This window comes from Argiope bruennichi, chromosome 6, assembly GCF_947563725.1.
Source record: "Argiope bruennichi chromosome 6, qqArgBrue1.1, whole genome shotgun sequence".
Classification (NCBI taxonomy): domain Eukaryota; kingdom Metazoa; phylum Arthropoda; class Arachnida; order Araneae; family Araneidae; genus Argiope; species Argiope bruennichi.
Window position 1 is genome coordinate 3,546,172 of NC_079156.1, and position 18,715 is coordinate 3,564,886.

An 18,715-nucleotide genomic window follows, 5' to 3' on the forward strand; every position below is an offset into this window, starting at 1 on the left:
ATTTTAGGGCCGAATGGCAGCAATAGCGTTTCCAGTCGTAAGGTTCCGATGACGCTGCAGCAAATTAACAAAAATATAGAAGGAAAAAAAAAAAATCAATAAATGCAGTAAAATGGAATGCACGCAAAAAATTGAATCGAAAATAATAAAGAAAGCAGAATTATGTATAGCAGGGGGGAAAAAATCAAGGGAAATGAACAGGAAAGATCAAAATACAGTAACATACACAGATAAATGATACATAATAGGGAATCAGTAAACAAAACGAATGTCACCAGCTTATTTCACGAACGATCTCAACCTTGTAAGATTACAAAACACGCTGTGTTGTGCTTTCGGCCCCTCCGTCAGCATGAATTGGCGATGACATCTTAACGCAGCAACAATAAAGGAGCGATAAAGAACCAACAGTAGTTAAAAAGGCCAGAACGTAACCCCAAAAATAGCGCCAACCTCGCATAATCATATAAGTAATGAGACTAAAGCACTTAATTAAATCAATTTATTCATCTTTATTTACATTTCTCCTTTTTCGGGTAGTTCTCTTCGTTTCTACTGGTTCTGGTGTTTTTATTTTCTTATTTGCCGCAGCAGCCCGCGCTCGCGTCATTTTGGGAGAAAACTTCTTAGGTTTCTCTACAGATTCTTCCAATTTCTTTTTGGTTAAATTTAAAATGGCTGCGCTATCAATTATTTTTTCTTCAGATGAAACTTCCTCATTATTAGTGGCACCATCATTAGGATGTTCATCTGTTTCTTGAGCAGTTTGCTTATTCACAGTCTTTTCCCTCTTTTTATCAGATTTTTTTACAGTAGAATCATTCTTCAGTCTCTCCACTTCTGATTCTAGAATTTCTTCCACTTCCATTTCTACATGTTCTAATTGCTTGGTTGAGTTGGAATCCTTTACATCATTTTCAGATTTACCAGAAGCATTTTCCTTTGCATTTGTGTGGTTCTCTGATGTTTCATGGACATCAAACTGTTTTCCTTTGTTTTTCTTGCAATTTAATTTTACTCCTTCCAGTTCTTGTTTTTCCTCTAGAGCACAGGAAACATTATTCTCTAAAGGTATGACATCGCTGGAATTTTCTTCGATTTCTTCAAAAGATTTATTTCCTTTAGGTTTTTGTGGTTTCACTACTTCCACTTCTATTATCTCCTCCTCAAGATCTTCAGATTTTGTCTCCTTTTCAAAATTATTTGAAACTTCGCTTTTTTCATCAAAATCAATTTCAATAACTTCCATTTCATTATCATCTTCAAGCAAAAGGCAATCCTTAGCCAGTTCAGAATCCTCCTTCATGAAAGATTTTTGAGTGTTTGCAACATTTTCTTTGGTTTCTGGATCACATGAGTTAGACTGAAGATTGATGAAAGTCCCATCCTGCGACCACACACTCAAAATCTTGATGCGGAATTCTGCCATTTCATAACCAAGAAGTTTCTGTGAAAGAAATAAAAATAAACAAATAAAAAAAAAAGGTGACAACAGATAAACTGCATTACATACTTTGAAATGGATACAATATGGTAAGCAAGATCAGTTTTGAAAAGAAAACTGAATTTGAATGTGGTATCATATACACAACTAGTCGATTGATACATGCTTGCAAAAAAAATCGAGGAATGGTGGATTGATTAAAAATGATTTCATATTTCTGAGCGTTTTTCGTTATCTTTTTTATGTGTTAGTCAATTTAAGTAAAACTAAAAATTTCATTCTTTCCATTTTTTTTTATAATACTGAATGAGGATATCAATTATTCTTTTTAAAATATGCTTGAATCCATTATATTATTTATGATTATATAATTACTGCACAAATGCAACTTTTTGAGAAAAAAAATTAAAACTAATAGATAAAAGGATAAGTAAATAAGTTGTGCATCAAAATGTTTAATAATAAATAGATTGACCTTTGAATTTTAAAATAATGTTACGAAAGTGTAATTGGAGTCGTGTGAAGTAGTCAGTTGTATAGTGGTGAATCGGCAATTGGGTACAGCTAAAGCAAGAGGAGGCAGTGGAGAATAGTAGACATTTGGAAAGATTTTAGTGAATAACTGCTTAGATTCCCTCCTCCTGCTGAGTTCTGTCTGGTCACTTTGAGTGCTGTTGTTGTTGTTCAATACTGATTACAACTTGCAAACTACTATTTGTTCTAAGTGTGCTGCTGTGTATTGCTTGTATATATCTTGGCAGTGTTTTTTCTATATATATTCATGTCAATAAACGTTTTTATTTGTTATTGAGGCCTATTGACTGTGTCATCAAACACTTCTACAGACGAACCCACTGTCTTTACAGATTTTGAGGTGGAAGTTCTGTAACAATAATATAAGCTTTTTTACACACCACGAATATATAGTAGTAGATTTATTTCAATTAAAAGAAAATATATTAATATGTAGTTGAATCATTGGCAATATGTCTAATACCTAAATAAAAAAATAGAAGTTAATGTACATGCATATCGGTTGATAATCTGCAAGAAAGACCATAATTATTCAACTGAGTACAAACACGACTTGGAGGAATGTAATGTGCACCTTGGAAATATTTTTTAGAAACTTTCAATAGTTAAACATTAATAAAAATTTTGGTTTTTCTCTGTGATAACTCCAAGAAATGTCACCTAAAAATAATATTTAACTGTCTTATAAAATTATCTTTTCAGTGAATCTAATTTTATTATTGTAGAATTTTTCTTTTCATTTTGATAATAAAAAAAAATATTTCTACAAATTTTTCAACAATACTTTTGATTATTGCAATAAAATTAGTCATTTTCATTTGTTTCTCCAAATATTTATTTCTATATTAACCTGTTCACATTTTCATATTCTTTGGCAATATTATAATGCATTTTTCATATTTTACTTTGTTTACAGATGCCATAAAAATATAATGAAATAAAGCTCTTTTACATAATATGTATATTAGAAAATATTCTAGTATATTAAATAATCATACATTTATTGTAATTTTTTATCAGCATATTTCAATCTAATATACTGTTATTCGACAATGAATATGCATTTTACATGAGGAAAAATAAATAATAATGCATATATACATGACTGTAACATGAAATGATGTAGCAATATATCAGATGCAAAATAAAAATGAACTTTGGAAGAGTGTTATCTAACATCAATTATATCAAGAAAAGATGTCATTATCGTAATAAATATATATCCCAGCAATAATTATAACTGATCATTAAAATTGTTTCATTATGAGTGTTCACCTAATTACATTTTCTCAAGATTGCCTTTCATATATCAATTTCATTTAGCCATTTTTATGAATGGATTTATTGCCAATTCTAAACAAACTCAATATTTTGCATTCCCAGCTACTTTAATAGCCAGTCTCTTTGAACAGTTTGAATCATAGTAAAATTAGTATTAATTATTTACAAATTCATATATAATAGAAAGAAAGTGTAGCTTTATTTACTCGTTAAAATTTTTCTGAAATTAAAATATATTTTATTCTGGTAAATATTCAAATCTTACCAATATTCTAGCTGTCTCGGGTGAAAGACGATCTCCCTCTCGGCAAACAACATGTTCCTTTATTAAATGAATAACACCTGCAACAATACATAAAAAAAAAGTGGAATATCTGAAAAACAAACAGTAAATTATCTCATTTTTCAAAATCTAGAAATTTCAACAGCATAGAAAAGGCAAAGAAGCATACCAGAATGAATAAAATAAATAAATTTACTTTGTTGCTAGAAGCAAGCTACCTTTTGAATTTTTGAAAATTCTTCCTCCAGCAAAAATATTGTAATAGAAACGTTTTACCAGGCTGTTTAGCTAATACACATCATGTGATATCAAAACATGTAATTTTCTCATAAATGATTTTCTCTTTTTCTTTCATAACTCCATATTTTTTAATTAAATCTTTTACTATCAAAAGGGGGGGGGGATAGTATTCTGTTGGATGATCAAATGGAATTAGTGTTCTTACCTTTCCTGCACCAGAATTCCTTATAAAGAGGATAACCGAATATTTTGATTAATCCTAGATTAAATATTAAATAAAGGAAATTTTGTATAGCCTGCTGAATGACAAGAAATTCCATTACATTATGCATATATATAACATTTTTGCAAATACCAGGACTCAAGGAGTCACTTTGGAATTAACTTCAATTTATTTTTCTGTGGGAGGGCATGATTTATACATGGGTATAAAAGTGAAACACATCTATTCACACCAGTATAGAAGAGAAAAGGTGGGCAAAAATTTTTCACTGGATATTTTTACAGAGCAATTCTTTTAGGGATTTTTCTTTTCTTTTTTACATGTTCAATTAAAAAAAAAAAAAAAAAAAGAGAATATTTGAAACCTGAAAGTAAGCAATCATCAACTTTAAGAGCACATACTAGAAGTAATAAAATAAAAAAAAATTGGGATTTGAATCAAGAAATATTTTTTAGAAAAAAATAGTACGGGTTAATTTAATATAAAAATTAGAATTAGATAAAGATTTAAATTAAGAGATATTACATACATATGTGTGCGTACATGTAATTAAATTTGGAATAATTCTTGTGGCAGAACTAAATGTTTTACTTTCTGTTGTAAAATATATTTGCTTTCAGAATTTTGATCTAATGTAGTAAAACTGATAGAACAAATATTACAGGGAAGTCAATGGGCTTATTTTAGGGAAAGGATTAATCCCAAATCATACCTTGTTTAATCAAAAAGTTGATATTGCAGTAGTTTCTGGGATATTCCTTATTAGTTAAATTTTTAATGAGGTTATTTGATGCTTCAATATAGGAATTTTTGTTATTACAAACCCTTTTGATCCTGTTAAATTGTGAGAAAATTAGATTTTTGAAAATTTTAGAGTTTAGATTGGAATGATAATTACAAAGTTTTGTTATTTTAAAGTTGAATTCATTACTTTTATCATAGATACCAACTATTGTTTTATCATTAACAATTTCGATATTTAAATCCAGAAAGGTAACCTCAAGTTAATTTTTATTTGTTTCTGTTAGAATTAAATCTTTTGAATAGCAATTAGTAACAATATTAGTATTGTCTAAGTTTATCAAAAGTAGGTCACCAATATACCTCCACCCGTTTATTAAATTATATTTAATTATTTTTTTCTCATAGAAATGTAGGAAAATATAAGCTAAAGCACTTGAGAAAGCTGTTCCCACTGGAATGCCCTTTACTTGTTTATAAAAATTAATTCCGTTAAAAACGCAATTTTCGATAATATTAAAATTACATAACTCTAGCCAATTATTTTTAGGAATAAAATCTTCATTTAAATATTCGTCATACATAAAAGTACAGATCTTTATTAATTTTTCATGAGATAGATTGGTGTGTAAATTTTCGTAATCATAAGTATTAAGTATATTAACGTTGTAATTGTAAAGAAAATCCAGTACTTCTTTATTACTACAAATTATAAAGTTGTCCTTTTTCCGGTGTTCTTTAAAATATAAGTTGCGTTAGAGTTATATTCATTAATTAAAAGTTCTTTATAATAATATTTACAAATTAAACAGAAATTATTTGCAACTGTAATAACAAATTTTTCTTTAAAATTTTTTATTTCTTTTTTTAATGTTTCGCTAAAATAAATCCTGCGTTCTTTAGTATTCATTTTTATTTTAATTTCCTCCAAAATTCTCACTTTCCATTCTCCAAAATCTACCGTAGGCCAATGGTATTTTCTAGATAATTTAGCAATAAAAATATCCAAATCTTTAGCTATAGAAATTAAAATTTTATTATGGTTTATTTTTTCTCTTAATCTAAATTTAGTTTCTCTTTCCATTAATTCTCTTAAAGAGTTGAATTCAATAATTTTTAAATTACCTGTAATAATATGACCTTTATCTACATCAATAAGATCTTTCAAAGTTTTTTTTTATTTGATTTTTTCCTATTAACTTGGTTTTTATTACTTTTGTCTCAATTCATCTGTGTTTTAGAAGTAGCTGCATTTGCACTCTCTAAATACTATGCTGCTTTTCCTATTCTATTTATGGTTTTAGTTTGAATAAGAAATAATTTTTAGTTGCGATTCCGAAACTATTTATTTTCTTTTTCAAAATATTTCTAACTTTTGATTGGTTACTTGTATATATATATATATATTCCTGTTTATTACTTTTGAATTATAATTATAATTTAATTTTTAAGTGTTAAAATAATTTTAAATATAATTTTAACTTTAAAAATATTTTAAAATAACTATTTTTTTTAATCTTAAAATCATTAAATGTTTTGAATTTTTGGATTTTAATAAAGATAAATTATTTATGACAACTCAATGAAGCTGTATTTCTATCGGGAATTAAAGAGAGCAGCTGAAAAAATTTTTTTAATGAAATCTGTGTTCGTAAATTACAAGCTATCATGTGAGAACATTATTAGTTTTTAAGTCATTATTTGTCTTAATTAGTTTAAGTCATTAACCAGTTTGAAACAATCCCAAGACTTCTCTATTGGTCTCTATCCCCCCCCCTCTCTCTATATATAATGATAATTTTTTTAACCCTTCATTTTCAATTTTTCTAGCTGGCAAACAAAATTCTGAAGCTTGCTCGATTTTGAGATGGGGGGGGGGGGGGGAACCATCGTTTTTTTAAATATTGACGCATATGTAATCCGACAGTCTCGTTATTGCTTCAAACTGGTTAATGACTCAAATTAATTAAGTCAAGAATTATTTAATTAAGAATTCAGAGAATGATTAATTTGGAAATCAAGTTGTAACTTTAGTTGGCGATAAATCGCCAAATGTGACAATTTTCCAGATTTAATTTGCAGTAGTAATTAACTTATTTTTTAATCAAAGCTTTTGCAAATGTGATGGCAACAAGTTAATAAAAGCTGCTTTTTTGCAATGCTAGTGCAGATTAAATTTTCTTTTTAATTTGTGAGAAATTAATTGTAGAAAAATATGATTTAATTATATTTTTAAAAATTCATTAAAATAGAAATTTAATTTATAGATCAAAACATTAGTATCATTGAAATGATTATATTTTGAACTTCAATATGATGTAAAAATCAATTTTTGGCTGTAATATTTTCGCCAATAAATAAATCGCCAATTTATTGCCTACACATTTTGAGGTTTCAAAACCCTCAAGCCAAAAGAACATCATGTTCTCACATTAAAAAAAAAAAAAAAAAAAACCTTTTTTCAGAGTGGTGGGAAGACCTAACTGTCTAAGATATGATTCTAGGTTATGTGGAAATTGTGCCAAAGGTCCCTCTGGCAATATAACATCCTCTGTAGCTATGTTGCCAGATCTTGCAAAATCTCCTTCGGAATAAGATTGAAACCAACTGAAACATATAAGAAGAATACAATTAGAAAGAAATACTCCACTTTAATTGAAGAAGGTAAAAAAAATTCATGGACCATAAAATTACATACATTAGACATAAAGATGCAAATAATAAATTTAAATCAAATACTTTCACCATGGCATTAAATTTCTTGCTTACTGTTTTCAGTTATTAAAATAAAAAAACAATTTTTATGCTCATCTTAGTCAATACTTATATTTCAAAGTGGTTGCCAAGATTAGGCCTTTAGTATTAGTAATTGTATTGACTACTAATGTGTTAGATTCACATAAACTACAACTGGTTGCTCACTTCACAAATTCATTCACACATTAGCTGAAACAAAATTCATAAAAAGCTAATCCCATAAGAATTTGTAACATTATTTTTTGGCCAATGTTTGGCAGAATGTAGACAACAATAAAGAGACAAATGCAAATCAACAAACCTTTATTTGTATTTAAGCAAAGGAACTGGAAACAGTTACCATTCAAATATTTTATATTTATATTTTAAGTTGCTCTGTTAAAACCTCAACTCTTAAAACTATTTAATTTTGCTATAAACAGATATTTCTCACTAGCTATCTTTTCAACTAGCTTGTTAATAAATTTCTGCAGTGTACAAATCCCCTTTCCAATTTTCACCATCTTTGATTTTAAATCAGTTTATGTACAATGCATTTCCTTCTCCTTATATTGAGATTATAATATTTATTCCTAAATGTTTTTGACATATTTAAAATTGACATTTTTTACATTTAATTTAAATTCTTTTATGATTTGGAAATTCCCAGCTTCATTGCAGTCTTCAAAATTTTTACTAATGGAAAATTCTTCTTCATCTATTTCTTAGCCAAGGAATAGTATCGTAAGAATCTTATTTACCTTTCACAATTTCTGATAGGACTTTCGATCTTCTAAATATTGATAAAAATTTATTAACTTGATTTCTGAACATTACAAACAGCTGAAATCCAGTATTACTGAACTGCCATCCAATAAGTTGTTAAATTTTATTAAAATAGAATCTCGTCTCCCCACCTCCTTGCATTTGCCAGCAAATCATAAAAAATAGATTTTTTTTTAAATTATAGAAATGAGCTCATTTGATTATTCTTCTCAGATCGAAATTACTCATATTCCTGGCAAGTGCATAATTCAGATGGGATTAATTCAAAACTCTACAAATGAAAATGAATTAAGTATTCCCATTTATATTTTAAATCTCATAGCTGTATTTCTGATTTTTTTTTTTTTTTTGTGTGTGTGTGTGAGTGTGTGTGGTTAGTAAGCTTTTTTTAGCATTCTGCTTTCACTGAATCATGGACTTTAATCAATAAATGAATCCGATTGAAAACCCAAACTTAGAAATGCAGTTGATAGCAATTAAAAGCCTTTAAGAATATCATTTTTATGACATTGCAAGTTTTCAGACAGTCTGTTACCATTTGTTTTTATTTCCTGTATCAAAAATGGTGAAATTAGACAGTCTCTCTGTTTTTTCAAGTTTTCCAATTCCACCACTATAATGTATAGCAACAAATTTGTTTAAAACTTACATGTTTTTACTCTTTAAATAAATGATATTAATGAAAGAAAATCTAACAGTCTTTTATTGGAATATCGAATCTGACACTAGATTCAAATTTGTGCCAGATGAATACAAGAAATCTTGGAGCTTCAAGATGCATCTTATAAAAAGATACAAAATTCCTGATTATAGATATTTTAAATGTTTGAAGTAAAAGAATGTAATTTGCTTTACATTTAGTAGATTATGGCAGAATCATGGATATAAAAGAAAAACTGCTTTCATTTGATTTTTCAAGTCAAAAATAAAAGCAAATATATGAGTGCAGTTTGCAGCAAAATATCTGAGTGCAGACTGAATCTTTTAGTAAAAGCATGAGCATTTAGTAGTGGTTAATAAAAATATATTTCAAAAAAGTTGTGGATTCACTAAGAATTAAAAAGAGATTTTTTTAAAGATAAATTTTTAAAAAAAATTATGAATGACTTAACTGATTTCAATTTTGTTAATCTATTGTATCATTTTTTATGTTGATATTTTGGGATAATTTACAATAAGAAAATAAATTATGAATTTATACACAAAAAGCAGAGAAAATTAACAAACAGTACCCTCTTATCCTAAATCTTTATAAGAGTTTCCAGTGAAACAGGTATATTTCATTATTATGCTTACTTTGTAACTTCATCAACTGACTGGTTAGTAAAAAGAAGCCCTCTTTCTCCAATCAACATTTCAGCTATTTTATGTAAATTAAGTCTATATTCTCCTTCTGGTGTATGGCCAAGAGCCATTGCCATAACTTTATTCTTGCCAATACAGAACCTAGCATTAAGAAAATAGAACATAAATATTTATATCTTCAATTAGAAAGTATTTAATAGAAAAAATTTATAATAAAAACTTTTTAAAAAATTATTGTATGCCATTTACCTGCTATGTTTCCATTGTTCACGAACATTTTTCATTTTAGAATTTCTCATATCATTCACAGAAAATACAAACACATGGGCATAATTTTTAACATTTGCCTGAATCTGAAAAATATTTATAAATAACAAAATATTAATTTAAAAATATTAAATTATATTTAAAAATTAAATGATCAAACTCCAAAAAAAGCTGCAAGATACATGACAACTGAGAATACATGAATGATACATATACAAAGGAGTAAAGTGGAAAATACAAAGTACTCAGATTTTTTATTTTAAAAAAATTAATCTCATACTTAGTGATATAAATAAAATAAATCCAAAAATTCTACACAATTCTTATATAACATATATACATAAAGAACAATATTACCTTATCGTATAATTCTTTCTTTCCTTCCAAACCATGCTTCTTAGTTTTGGACAAATCCACTAAAATAGAAAAATAAATATTTTCTCATATGGTTTTCAAAAAATAAAATGAAAATTCATGGCAGCTAATTAAGAATGTGCATAATTTTTTTTTTTAAAAAAGAGAGAAAGTTCATTATATGTTTAGATTTCTTATATATCATACTTTTATATATATTTCTTAATTTTATATTCTTTAGAGTGAGAGGGACTCGTCACATCGTATAATCAAGATAAATAGTTAAAGATGTACATGAACAAAAATGCATATTTTATTATTATTAAAATTAACTTTAATTACAATTAGAAAATCTCATTGGTAATGGGATTTCTAATTAAAATCATCTTACAAAGTAAAAAAATTAAATTAAATAACTACTGGTTCAGGGTGCATAGTGTGAAATGAATGCAAAAATTAAGCACCTTTAAGCACTTTTTAAGCACCTTAGTGAAAAAAATTAAGTACTTTTGTACATGCACGAATACATAAACTCAAGAATTTTCTACTCATAGCATTTTTTTTCTTATAATAAATTACAGTTTTTATAAAAAATATCTGTTTTTAAATTTTAATCTTTGATTAAAAAATAACTTTTCAAATTTTAATCGATGTTTGGACATTGAACACAGCCTCATCATTTATTTAGATTGGCAATATTATTTTCAGCAATAATTAATACAGAGAAACTCTGAAAACTTGAATTAAGAGCAAACTGAATAGAATCAATATATGTTACTAACATTAAAGATTCAATAATTGGTAAATTCAACAAAAATGGATTCATAAAATTAATTTCACTAGATATCGGATAATTATTTTTTTTGCTAATTATATATATATATATATATAAAGATAAATTACATATTAGCTCAGAAAACTTAATTTATTAATATTAGATATGCTGACAGATTCTTATCAAAATCATTTTAAATTTAGATAAAAATTAAAAAAAAAAAAAAAAAAAAAAAAAAAATCAGAAAAAATTCAGTAAAATAACATTTACGTCTTAATAATTTTTACTTTTTTATGTGACCATTTAAAAAAAAAGCATATACAAAAAGTAACTGACTGCTTTGCTTCCCTTCCCTAATTCTCAACCGAAATTTTAAAATTAAAATGACAAAAATCTATCTATCCTTAGGGAGCCTCTAATATCCAAAAAGTAATTACCCGCTAAATTTCACGTCCATTATTTCAGTGATGCTCCGTATTAATCAGGCAAATCTTTATATAATAAGAAAGAAAAATTTTGCAAGTAAAAAAAAAAAAAAAAAAAAAGAGAGAGAGAGAGAAAAAAACTTTAAAAAAATGATATAATCTAAACTATAAAGGATTTTTAACAACTATTTTTTTTTATTTCTTTTAAATTTTAAATATCAAACCTAGCAGAATTAAAAAAAAAAAAAACTATCATTTGACAACATTGGTTCAACAAATGATAATTTTCAGAGGAATGGGGACATTTAGAAAAGTACACTGCAAAAGAAATTATTGAAACCTTCCGTCTTCAAATTAAAATTTCAACTCGCAAGATTTTGCACAGTCGACTAAGGTAATTACAATCATAATAAAAAAACCGTACAACAAAATCCCTTTGCAGTCGTTCAAAATTGCTCAAAACAATATATTAACGAAAATGATGACTGAATATGCAATGAGACTTTATGGTAATAAGAATAAAAGCAGTTAAATATCATAAATATCTTTCATGTATCTATTTCATTTACACACCATACTGTCTTATTTTTCATCAATTGGAGCTAATCTGCATAGTCTTTAAGAACACATAAAGAATTGAACATAGAGTCACCAGGCACAACTAAAATAAATTATTCACTATTTAGAAAACTAATTGTAAAAGAAGTTCAAATGCTTTTCTAGTTGCAATCAGAACGGCATATTTCGTATTTCGTTCTTTTTGAATAAACATTCCAATACACGCTGGTGCCCATTGTTGAAAAAAAGAAGGAGTGAAAAAAAAGTTAATTAAATATTTTCTTAACATGGGTTGAAACTTCTGTACCCTTTCACTGAATGTTTTCCTATCACTGGTTTTCTTTTTTGATATATCCAGTAAATAAAAATGTATTACTTTTATAGATTTATCGTATTCATAGCCTATGGAAACAAAAAGGAATATCTTCCTTGCATTTCTCGAGAAAATTAAGCACTTTTAAGGTGCTTAAAAATGGCTTTCAAATTTAAACACTTTTAAAGGATTTTTCATGATGCTGGACACCCTGTAAGCCTTCTCTTATAAAAACACCAACAGACATATTATAAATACTAGAAGAAATAAAAAGGATAAACAATAGTTTGATCAATTAAAAAGTTTTCAACATTAGAAAAAAAGATATCATCATATTCATGGCACCCAGACATATTCAATGGAGAAGCATATCTAACTGGTTAATGCATAAAGAGGCTCTCATTCCTAATGAAGAAAAAACTTCTGAGACTTTTTCAAGGATTTATTTTTTAGAAAAACCCATAAAAAACCCTCATAAAATATTATAGAAGTGCAAATAATAAATTTAAACAAGGTATTTTCATTCTTAATGTGTAATTACTTTATTGCTTACCCCTTTTAAATGTTTAAGTGAAGGGCACTAAGGATACTTGTTATGCTCATCTTCGGATAATAAATTGAATCTTGCCTTGTGGGTTTTGAAATCAAAATGTAAGCACCCTTTTGTTAATCACCATGCAACAATTACTAGATACTACTTTCAGACAAGGCTGCCAAATATCCAAACACATTCACTCTTCAATTCAAACGAAAGTCATTAAAAAAAAATGTTAGTTCCTTTAGAATTTCTAACTATACTTTTAACTAGTATATGGCAGAATGAACAGCAAATTGCAACAGAGAGATACAAAATATTTTTAAAAACAATTACTTACATTTTAACAAATGGATTAGAAATAGCACATGCCATTAAAATATCTTCAATTTGCATTTTCAATTATTGTATTAAAATCATCTGTTCTAATTCCAGTGCATTGAAAATCTAGTTCTATTCAATCAGTCTGTTTGCAGATTTGTGCCGTGTAAAAAAATATATTTGCAATTTATTTTTATTTTTAAATTTTAGTTTACTGATGTGTGCCAATCATAGATCCATTTTTCAACTTTTTTTCAAATCCTTCAGCTAGTTGAAATAAATTATTTTGTAATATATACTTCTTTGAGTTCTTTAGTTTTAATATTTTTATTTAAGAAAATATTTTAGAATAGTTTGGTAGAGGGATTGTATCATCAAAGAAATACAATTTTTATCTTAATTACTTTCCACAATTTCTGATAAGTCTTTTAAATCTTTTCAATATTTCAATGAAATCTCCTCAAATCTAAACAATTAACAATTCTGCTAAATATATAAATGGGATGAAATATATCTAAAACTTGAAATGAAACTAAAACAAATTAAAGTAGATGCTACATCACGGCATTCATATTTCAAACCAATAAGCAGTTTTCCGGCAATATTCTTAAAATTATAGTCTGTGTATTTTCTGTAGGCGGTTCAAGGTCACATTTTCTACCTCGTTATTGGTTGTCTGGTACCAGTAATGCAGTAGAAAATGTGACCTTGAACCACCAATAGAAAATACACATGCTATAGTAAGTTTTTTAACGTTTCAATTCTGCTCCAAAATCTAGTAAAATCTTTTCTAATATTGGCATACAAATCTTTCATTTTAAAAGAAGAAGAGGGGGAGGGATGCTATTAATGTTTTCCAGACTTTCAAGAATATCATTTTTCATGCCACTAAATATTTCCAAACAATTAATGACTATCTTTTATTCTATACTAAAAATGGCAAAAGTGGACAATCTATGCAGAAAAATGTAAAAGTGGATAATTTTGGTTTTTTTTTTGTTGCATTTAGCAATAAATTTAAATGAATTAAACTCTGGTATAATTAGGAAGTACTTTTCAAAATGCAATATAAATTGTTCTTCAATTTGACTGCTAACTCAGCTGCAATCTCTAGACACTTCAAAATTATGATGAAGTTTCCCATTCACAAAAAATTTGAAGTAAACCCTCCTCTCTTTGCTATATTCTTATTAAATATCCTCACCATAATATATATATAGTTAAACAGTGATCTGCAAAATGTTTTTCAAAGAAAAATTTTTAACAACTTATGAACTCATATAATTTTACTAGTTTGAAGTCAAATATTTTAATTGTTTCCATGCATTCCTTACACTTATATTGACCTAAATAACTTTTGTTAAATAGCAATAATAATAAATATAATGCAGAGTTAATATTTGCATATTATCAGTAAATCTGTTGTTTAAAGATCATAAAAAGAAATTTTGAAATATTTGATATGTACTATATGAAATACATTCAGTAAAAGTAGCTGTCAATGTGGAAAATATGATGGTTTAAATATCAGCACTTTTAAACACAATGACATTTAAATTATTGCATTTGAAATACAGTCACATTTTTAACAATCATCTTTCATCATCAGCAGCTATTTTATGCATATTAGGCACAGAGATCTGTTAGTGCCAAAAATATACAGAGTATACCCACGACCTTCGTAATACAAGGTCTCACAACTCCCAACGCTTCAGCCCATGACGTCATGAGGTTGAATGAATTCTGTAGAAAACGATAGTCGATATCGTAAATGGGTTATTGGCTTTGTTTGAAAGTTTTCTGATCTTTTTGCATATTAATTTTAATTTATCATCATGAAGATGCCTAGTGCATGCTGTGTTCCCAATTGTAAAAGTAATTACACAAAAGATAGCTCCAATATTTCCGTATTTTCGTTTCCAAACGATGAAAACACTAGAAGAGCATGGATTTCTGCAATAAAGCGGGACGATTTCGTACCAACTAAATATAGTAAGGTTAGTTTGATTTTTTTGTACAATTTTTAGTTAGTTAATTAATTCTTTTGAAATACGAAACATTTAAAATTATATATAACTTCCATTTATCTTCTGTCATTTTTGTTTGCTCTACATTTAGTTGCTTATGCTTCCAATTACTTTGGTATTGTTTACTTTTAAATAAAAAAACTTCTTTGTTTTATTGTTACTTCTCATAGTCTTTTGTTTATTTGTTCCTAATATTTAAAATGTTTTGCTTCTGTATCTTTTTAATTATACTTCATACATATTTTTTAACATCTGATTTAGGCCTAATATTTGTTGCTACCATTTAGGTCTGGGCAATACATTTTCAAGAAAATCAGTTTTTAACAGTTAGAGAAGCGTTTAATACCAGTACAGGAGAACTTATTCAAGTACCACTAGAGTATAAAAGGCAATTTTTTTTTAGAAATTTTTAATAATTATCAATAAAATCTTACAAAGTACATAAGTGATTTATTGTTATTATGCTCTTATAAAAAAAATTTAAATCATCTAATGAATAATAAACTTAATTATATATATTATGATTATAGAATGTAGCAGATTAAACTTATATTTTATTCTAAAATATTATGTAAAAAAGTTAGATATTGTTGTAAAAACAATATGAATTGCATGCTCATATAGGTTTAGAAAATGTAGTTTTTATTTGTTTATCTATAAATCATCAGATTATATATAAAACAATTAATATTTATTATTATTTTTAAATATCATTAGTTATTCAGAATATTTAATTATAAATGAATGCAACTTTTACAAAACATCTGAAATTTTTTTCAAAAGTAATGAAAAGTTGCAGTTTTTAAATCCATTTTTCATACTGAGTAAAATCATTTGATTAATTCATGTAGAATATTGTATTACTTGAATGGTAGTATAAATAATTACTATAGATATTCCAACATAATATTGAACTAGGTATTTATTTTGGATGAATGAATGTTTCTGTTGATTTAAGATTTTATTATTTAATACTCAATATGATTTTTTTTAATACAGTCCAACATACGTTAGCTTTTAGTTTATGTCTTAAGAAAATATCTATTCTGTTTTTGATTTTAAGTTTTAATAAATTACTAATTTTTTTTATCTAAAGAATTTAACTTTTTTTTTCTTTTTTTCTAGGCTTGTACCTGATGCTGTACCTTCAATTTTCTCTCATACTTTTCCTCAGAATCAAAAGCAAGAAGAGAAACTCCAATGGATAGGGCAGTATGTAAAAAAAATGGGAAAACTTAAAAGCAGCTTTAAATAGCAGTTTCCAGGATATAACAAAAAGAGAGGAGATTGAAAAAATCAACACTTTTTCAGATTTAATTTTAAAATTTAAAAACTTTAAATCAAATACATGCAGTATAATTCAAAAAGCAAACAAAATAATTTTTATTTGTCTAGGCCTCAAGCTCCTAAGGTAAGTCATTCTTTATTAATTTCTTCCAAATTAGAAGTAGTTTGTAAGTTTGTATTTTAACTTTATTTAATATTATAAATATTTTCATTTGTCTCTGTGAAATTTATAATAAAGTCGGAAAACAAAATGTATTTTGTTATTGTCTCTTTGTAAATAAAATGTTATGATTCAAATAGTGTGTGATTTTTTTTCATTTGTGTTTTTTTTTACTATTTCTACAGATTGAATTAAAAATAATTATAAATGCATTGAAATGTAAAATCAGATAAAATAAAAGCTAGTTTATTAAATTGTATGAATTACTAATATATTAAATGAAAGCAATTCTTAATGTGAAAAAACAAGCTGTGAAAGTAATTCTTTTTCATCAACAGAATTAGTTGGTGTAAAATTTAAATTTTATATTAAATACATTAATATTTTATTTGAAAGTTCATAAGTAATTTGAGAAGTAAACAATTATATATTAACTTATAAAATACACGTATTACCTGACACTACAATAAAAAAAAATCATCAAAAGCTTTAAAAAGTATTAGACTAATTTAATTTTAAGCTTTAAAAAATATTTTCAGGGAAAAAAGAAAACGATTTTTTATGAAATAAAAAAAAACTATTAAAGCAAGAAAAACTAACAATAATACCCCAATGTATATATCTAATAAATTTACATTGTGATTTAAATGTTATTGAATGAAGTTTGAATGTTATTAAATGGTCAATAAGCTATAGAGGACCTTAAGATTTTTTACCATGCCTTTTCTTTTATTGATACAGGGGAAAAATGAATAATTTTTCAATTTTATGCAAGATAAATGTCTTAATATTAATAATAGGTTATTTTTAAGTGAATTTAAAATATACCTAAACATCAAGAAAGAAAACGGGATTCTGCTCATGGCAGCCAATCAACCTACCCGAGTGACGTCACAAATAAGTTGTGAGGCGTTGTTTTACGAAGGTCGTGGTATACCAAATAATGATCTTTTTTCAAGCTTCATGAATGAAATCCAAAATCCTGAGCATAGAAATTTTTTTTCTGTATTCTATTAATAAAATTTAGCCAATTATTATTCCTATTAAATACTATTCAGTAATTTATTTAAGAGACATTCAGTATTACACAAAAAATTACCAATGGCTATATTTTGATTGTTCTAATAACATTCTTATATGCACATATTTTGTTTGATGGTTAACATGTAAAAGAAAAAATTCTTTAATCAGCATATTGCACCTAGACTAATTTTAATTTAAACGGCAGAATATTAAAAAAATATTCAAAAACATACAAAATGATTTTAATTTATTTTAATGAAATAGATGTTGCATTTTACTTCAATAAGAAGTCTCCAAACCATCTTTAAAACTTTATTTTGCATTCCTGAGAAACAAAATTATATATAAATGTTTTAATTTAAAAACCATCTGTTTGATTTGCAACATTATTTGTTAAACTGTTGTCAGAAGATAGAAAAACATGACAATTGTACTATGCAGGATGAATTTTCAAGAAATGACACTGTCAGTTATAATAATTAATTTCTTGCGATATACATTTAAGGCACTGGAAAAATCTTTTTACATATATCAACCGGCTATATATGCGAAATTCCGATGTAGTCTGTAAAAAAATACTCTATCGTACATAACGTTCCATCGCTGATTTAGCTTTTAATGATGAACGCTATTAGTTTCTGAAATGCTGTCTAAATTCCGCTTGGTGCATGCCTTTTTTTTTTTCCCTATCATATAACAATCCTGGGATTTTAAATAAAACATGTACCTGTGATGCGATGACTTGATATCAAACCTTTTTCGTACTATAAGACATTTAACAACATATGTACAATGCAACTTGCTCGGTCGAATATAATCCTAGAATATTATTTAAAATATATACTTTTAAAAAAGGATCTTCTATTTTAAACCATAAAATACAAAAAATACCTGTTTTATTCCTTTTAGATTTCGGCATGATTATCCTTACTTTATAACCACGTGAAAGAAGAAAACAGAAAAGATCTTGTAACAGGAAATTTAAGTAGAAGTATATAAATTAGAATTTAGCAATGTAATTATACTTTCAAGATAAAAACCCAAATAAATTTTAAAAATATATATCTTTATCAAAAATGAAAAATGAATGTAATTTC

At 26.4% G+C, this 18,715-nt stretch overlaps 1 protein-coding gene across 1 annotated transcript; it reads right to left on the reverse strand.

The window, feature by feature from the left end:
• Positions 1-488: 488 nt before the first annotated feature.
• Positions 489-18,650, reverse strand: LOC129972283 (uncharacterized). Its single transcript, XM_056086366.1, has 7 exons — positions 18,510-18,650; positions 10,198-10,256; positions 9,823-9,926; positions 9,565-9,714; positions 7,202-7,353; positions 3,525-3,601; positions 489-1,447 (listed from the first exon to the last, which is right to left on the reverse strand). The coding sequence occupies exons 1-7, from the start codon at positions 18,535-18,537 to the stop codon at positions 503-505; spliced, it is 1,515 nt and encodes a 504-aa protein (XP_055942341.1). The 5' UTR covers positions 18,538-18,650; the 3' UTR covers positions 489-502.
• Positions 18,651-18,715: the final 65 nt, after the last annotated feature.

Bases quoted from the DNA above. Each gene is read 5' to 3' on its own strand.
- LOC129972283 (XM_056086366.1), bottom strand. From the start codon at position 18,537: ATGCCGAAATCTAAAAGGAATAAAACAG. The intron at 7,354-9,564 runs GTAAGCATAATA...TATATGTTTCAG, and splicing joins TCAGTTGATGAAGTTACAAA to TTGGTTTCAATCTTATTCCG. The intron at 3,602-7,201 runs GTTTTTTTTTTT...GTATTGTTGCAG, and splicing joins TCCCACCACTCTGAAAAAAG to GTGTTATTCATTTAATAAAG.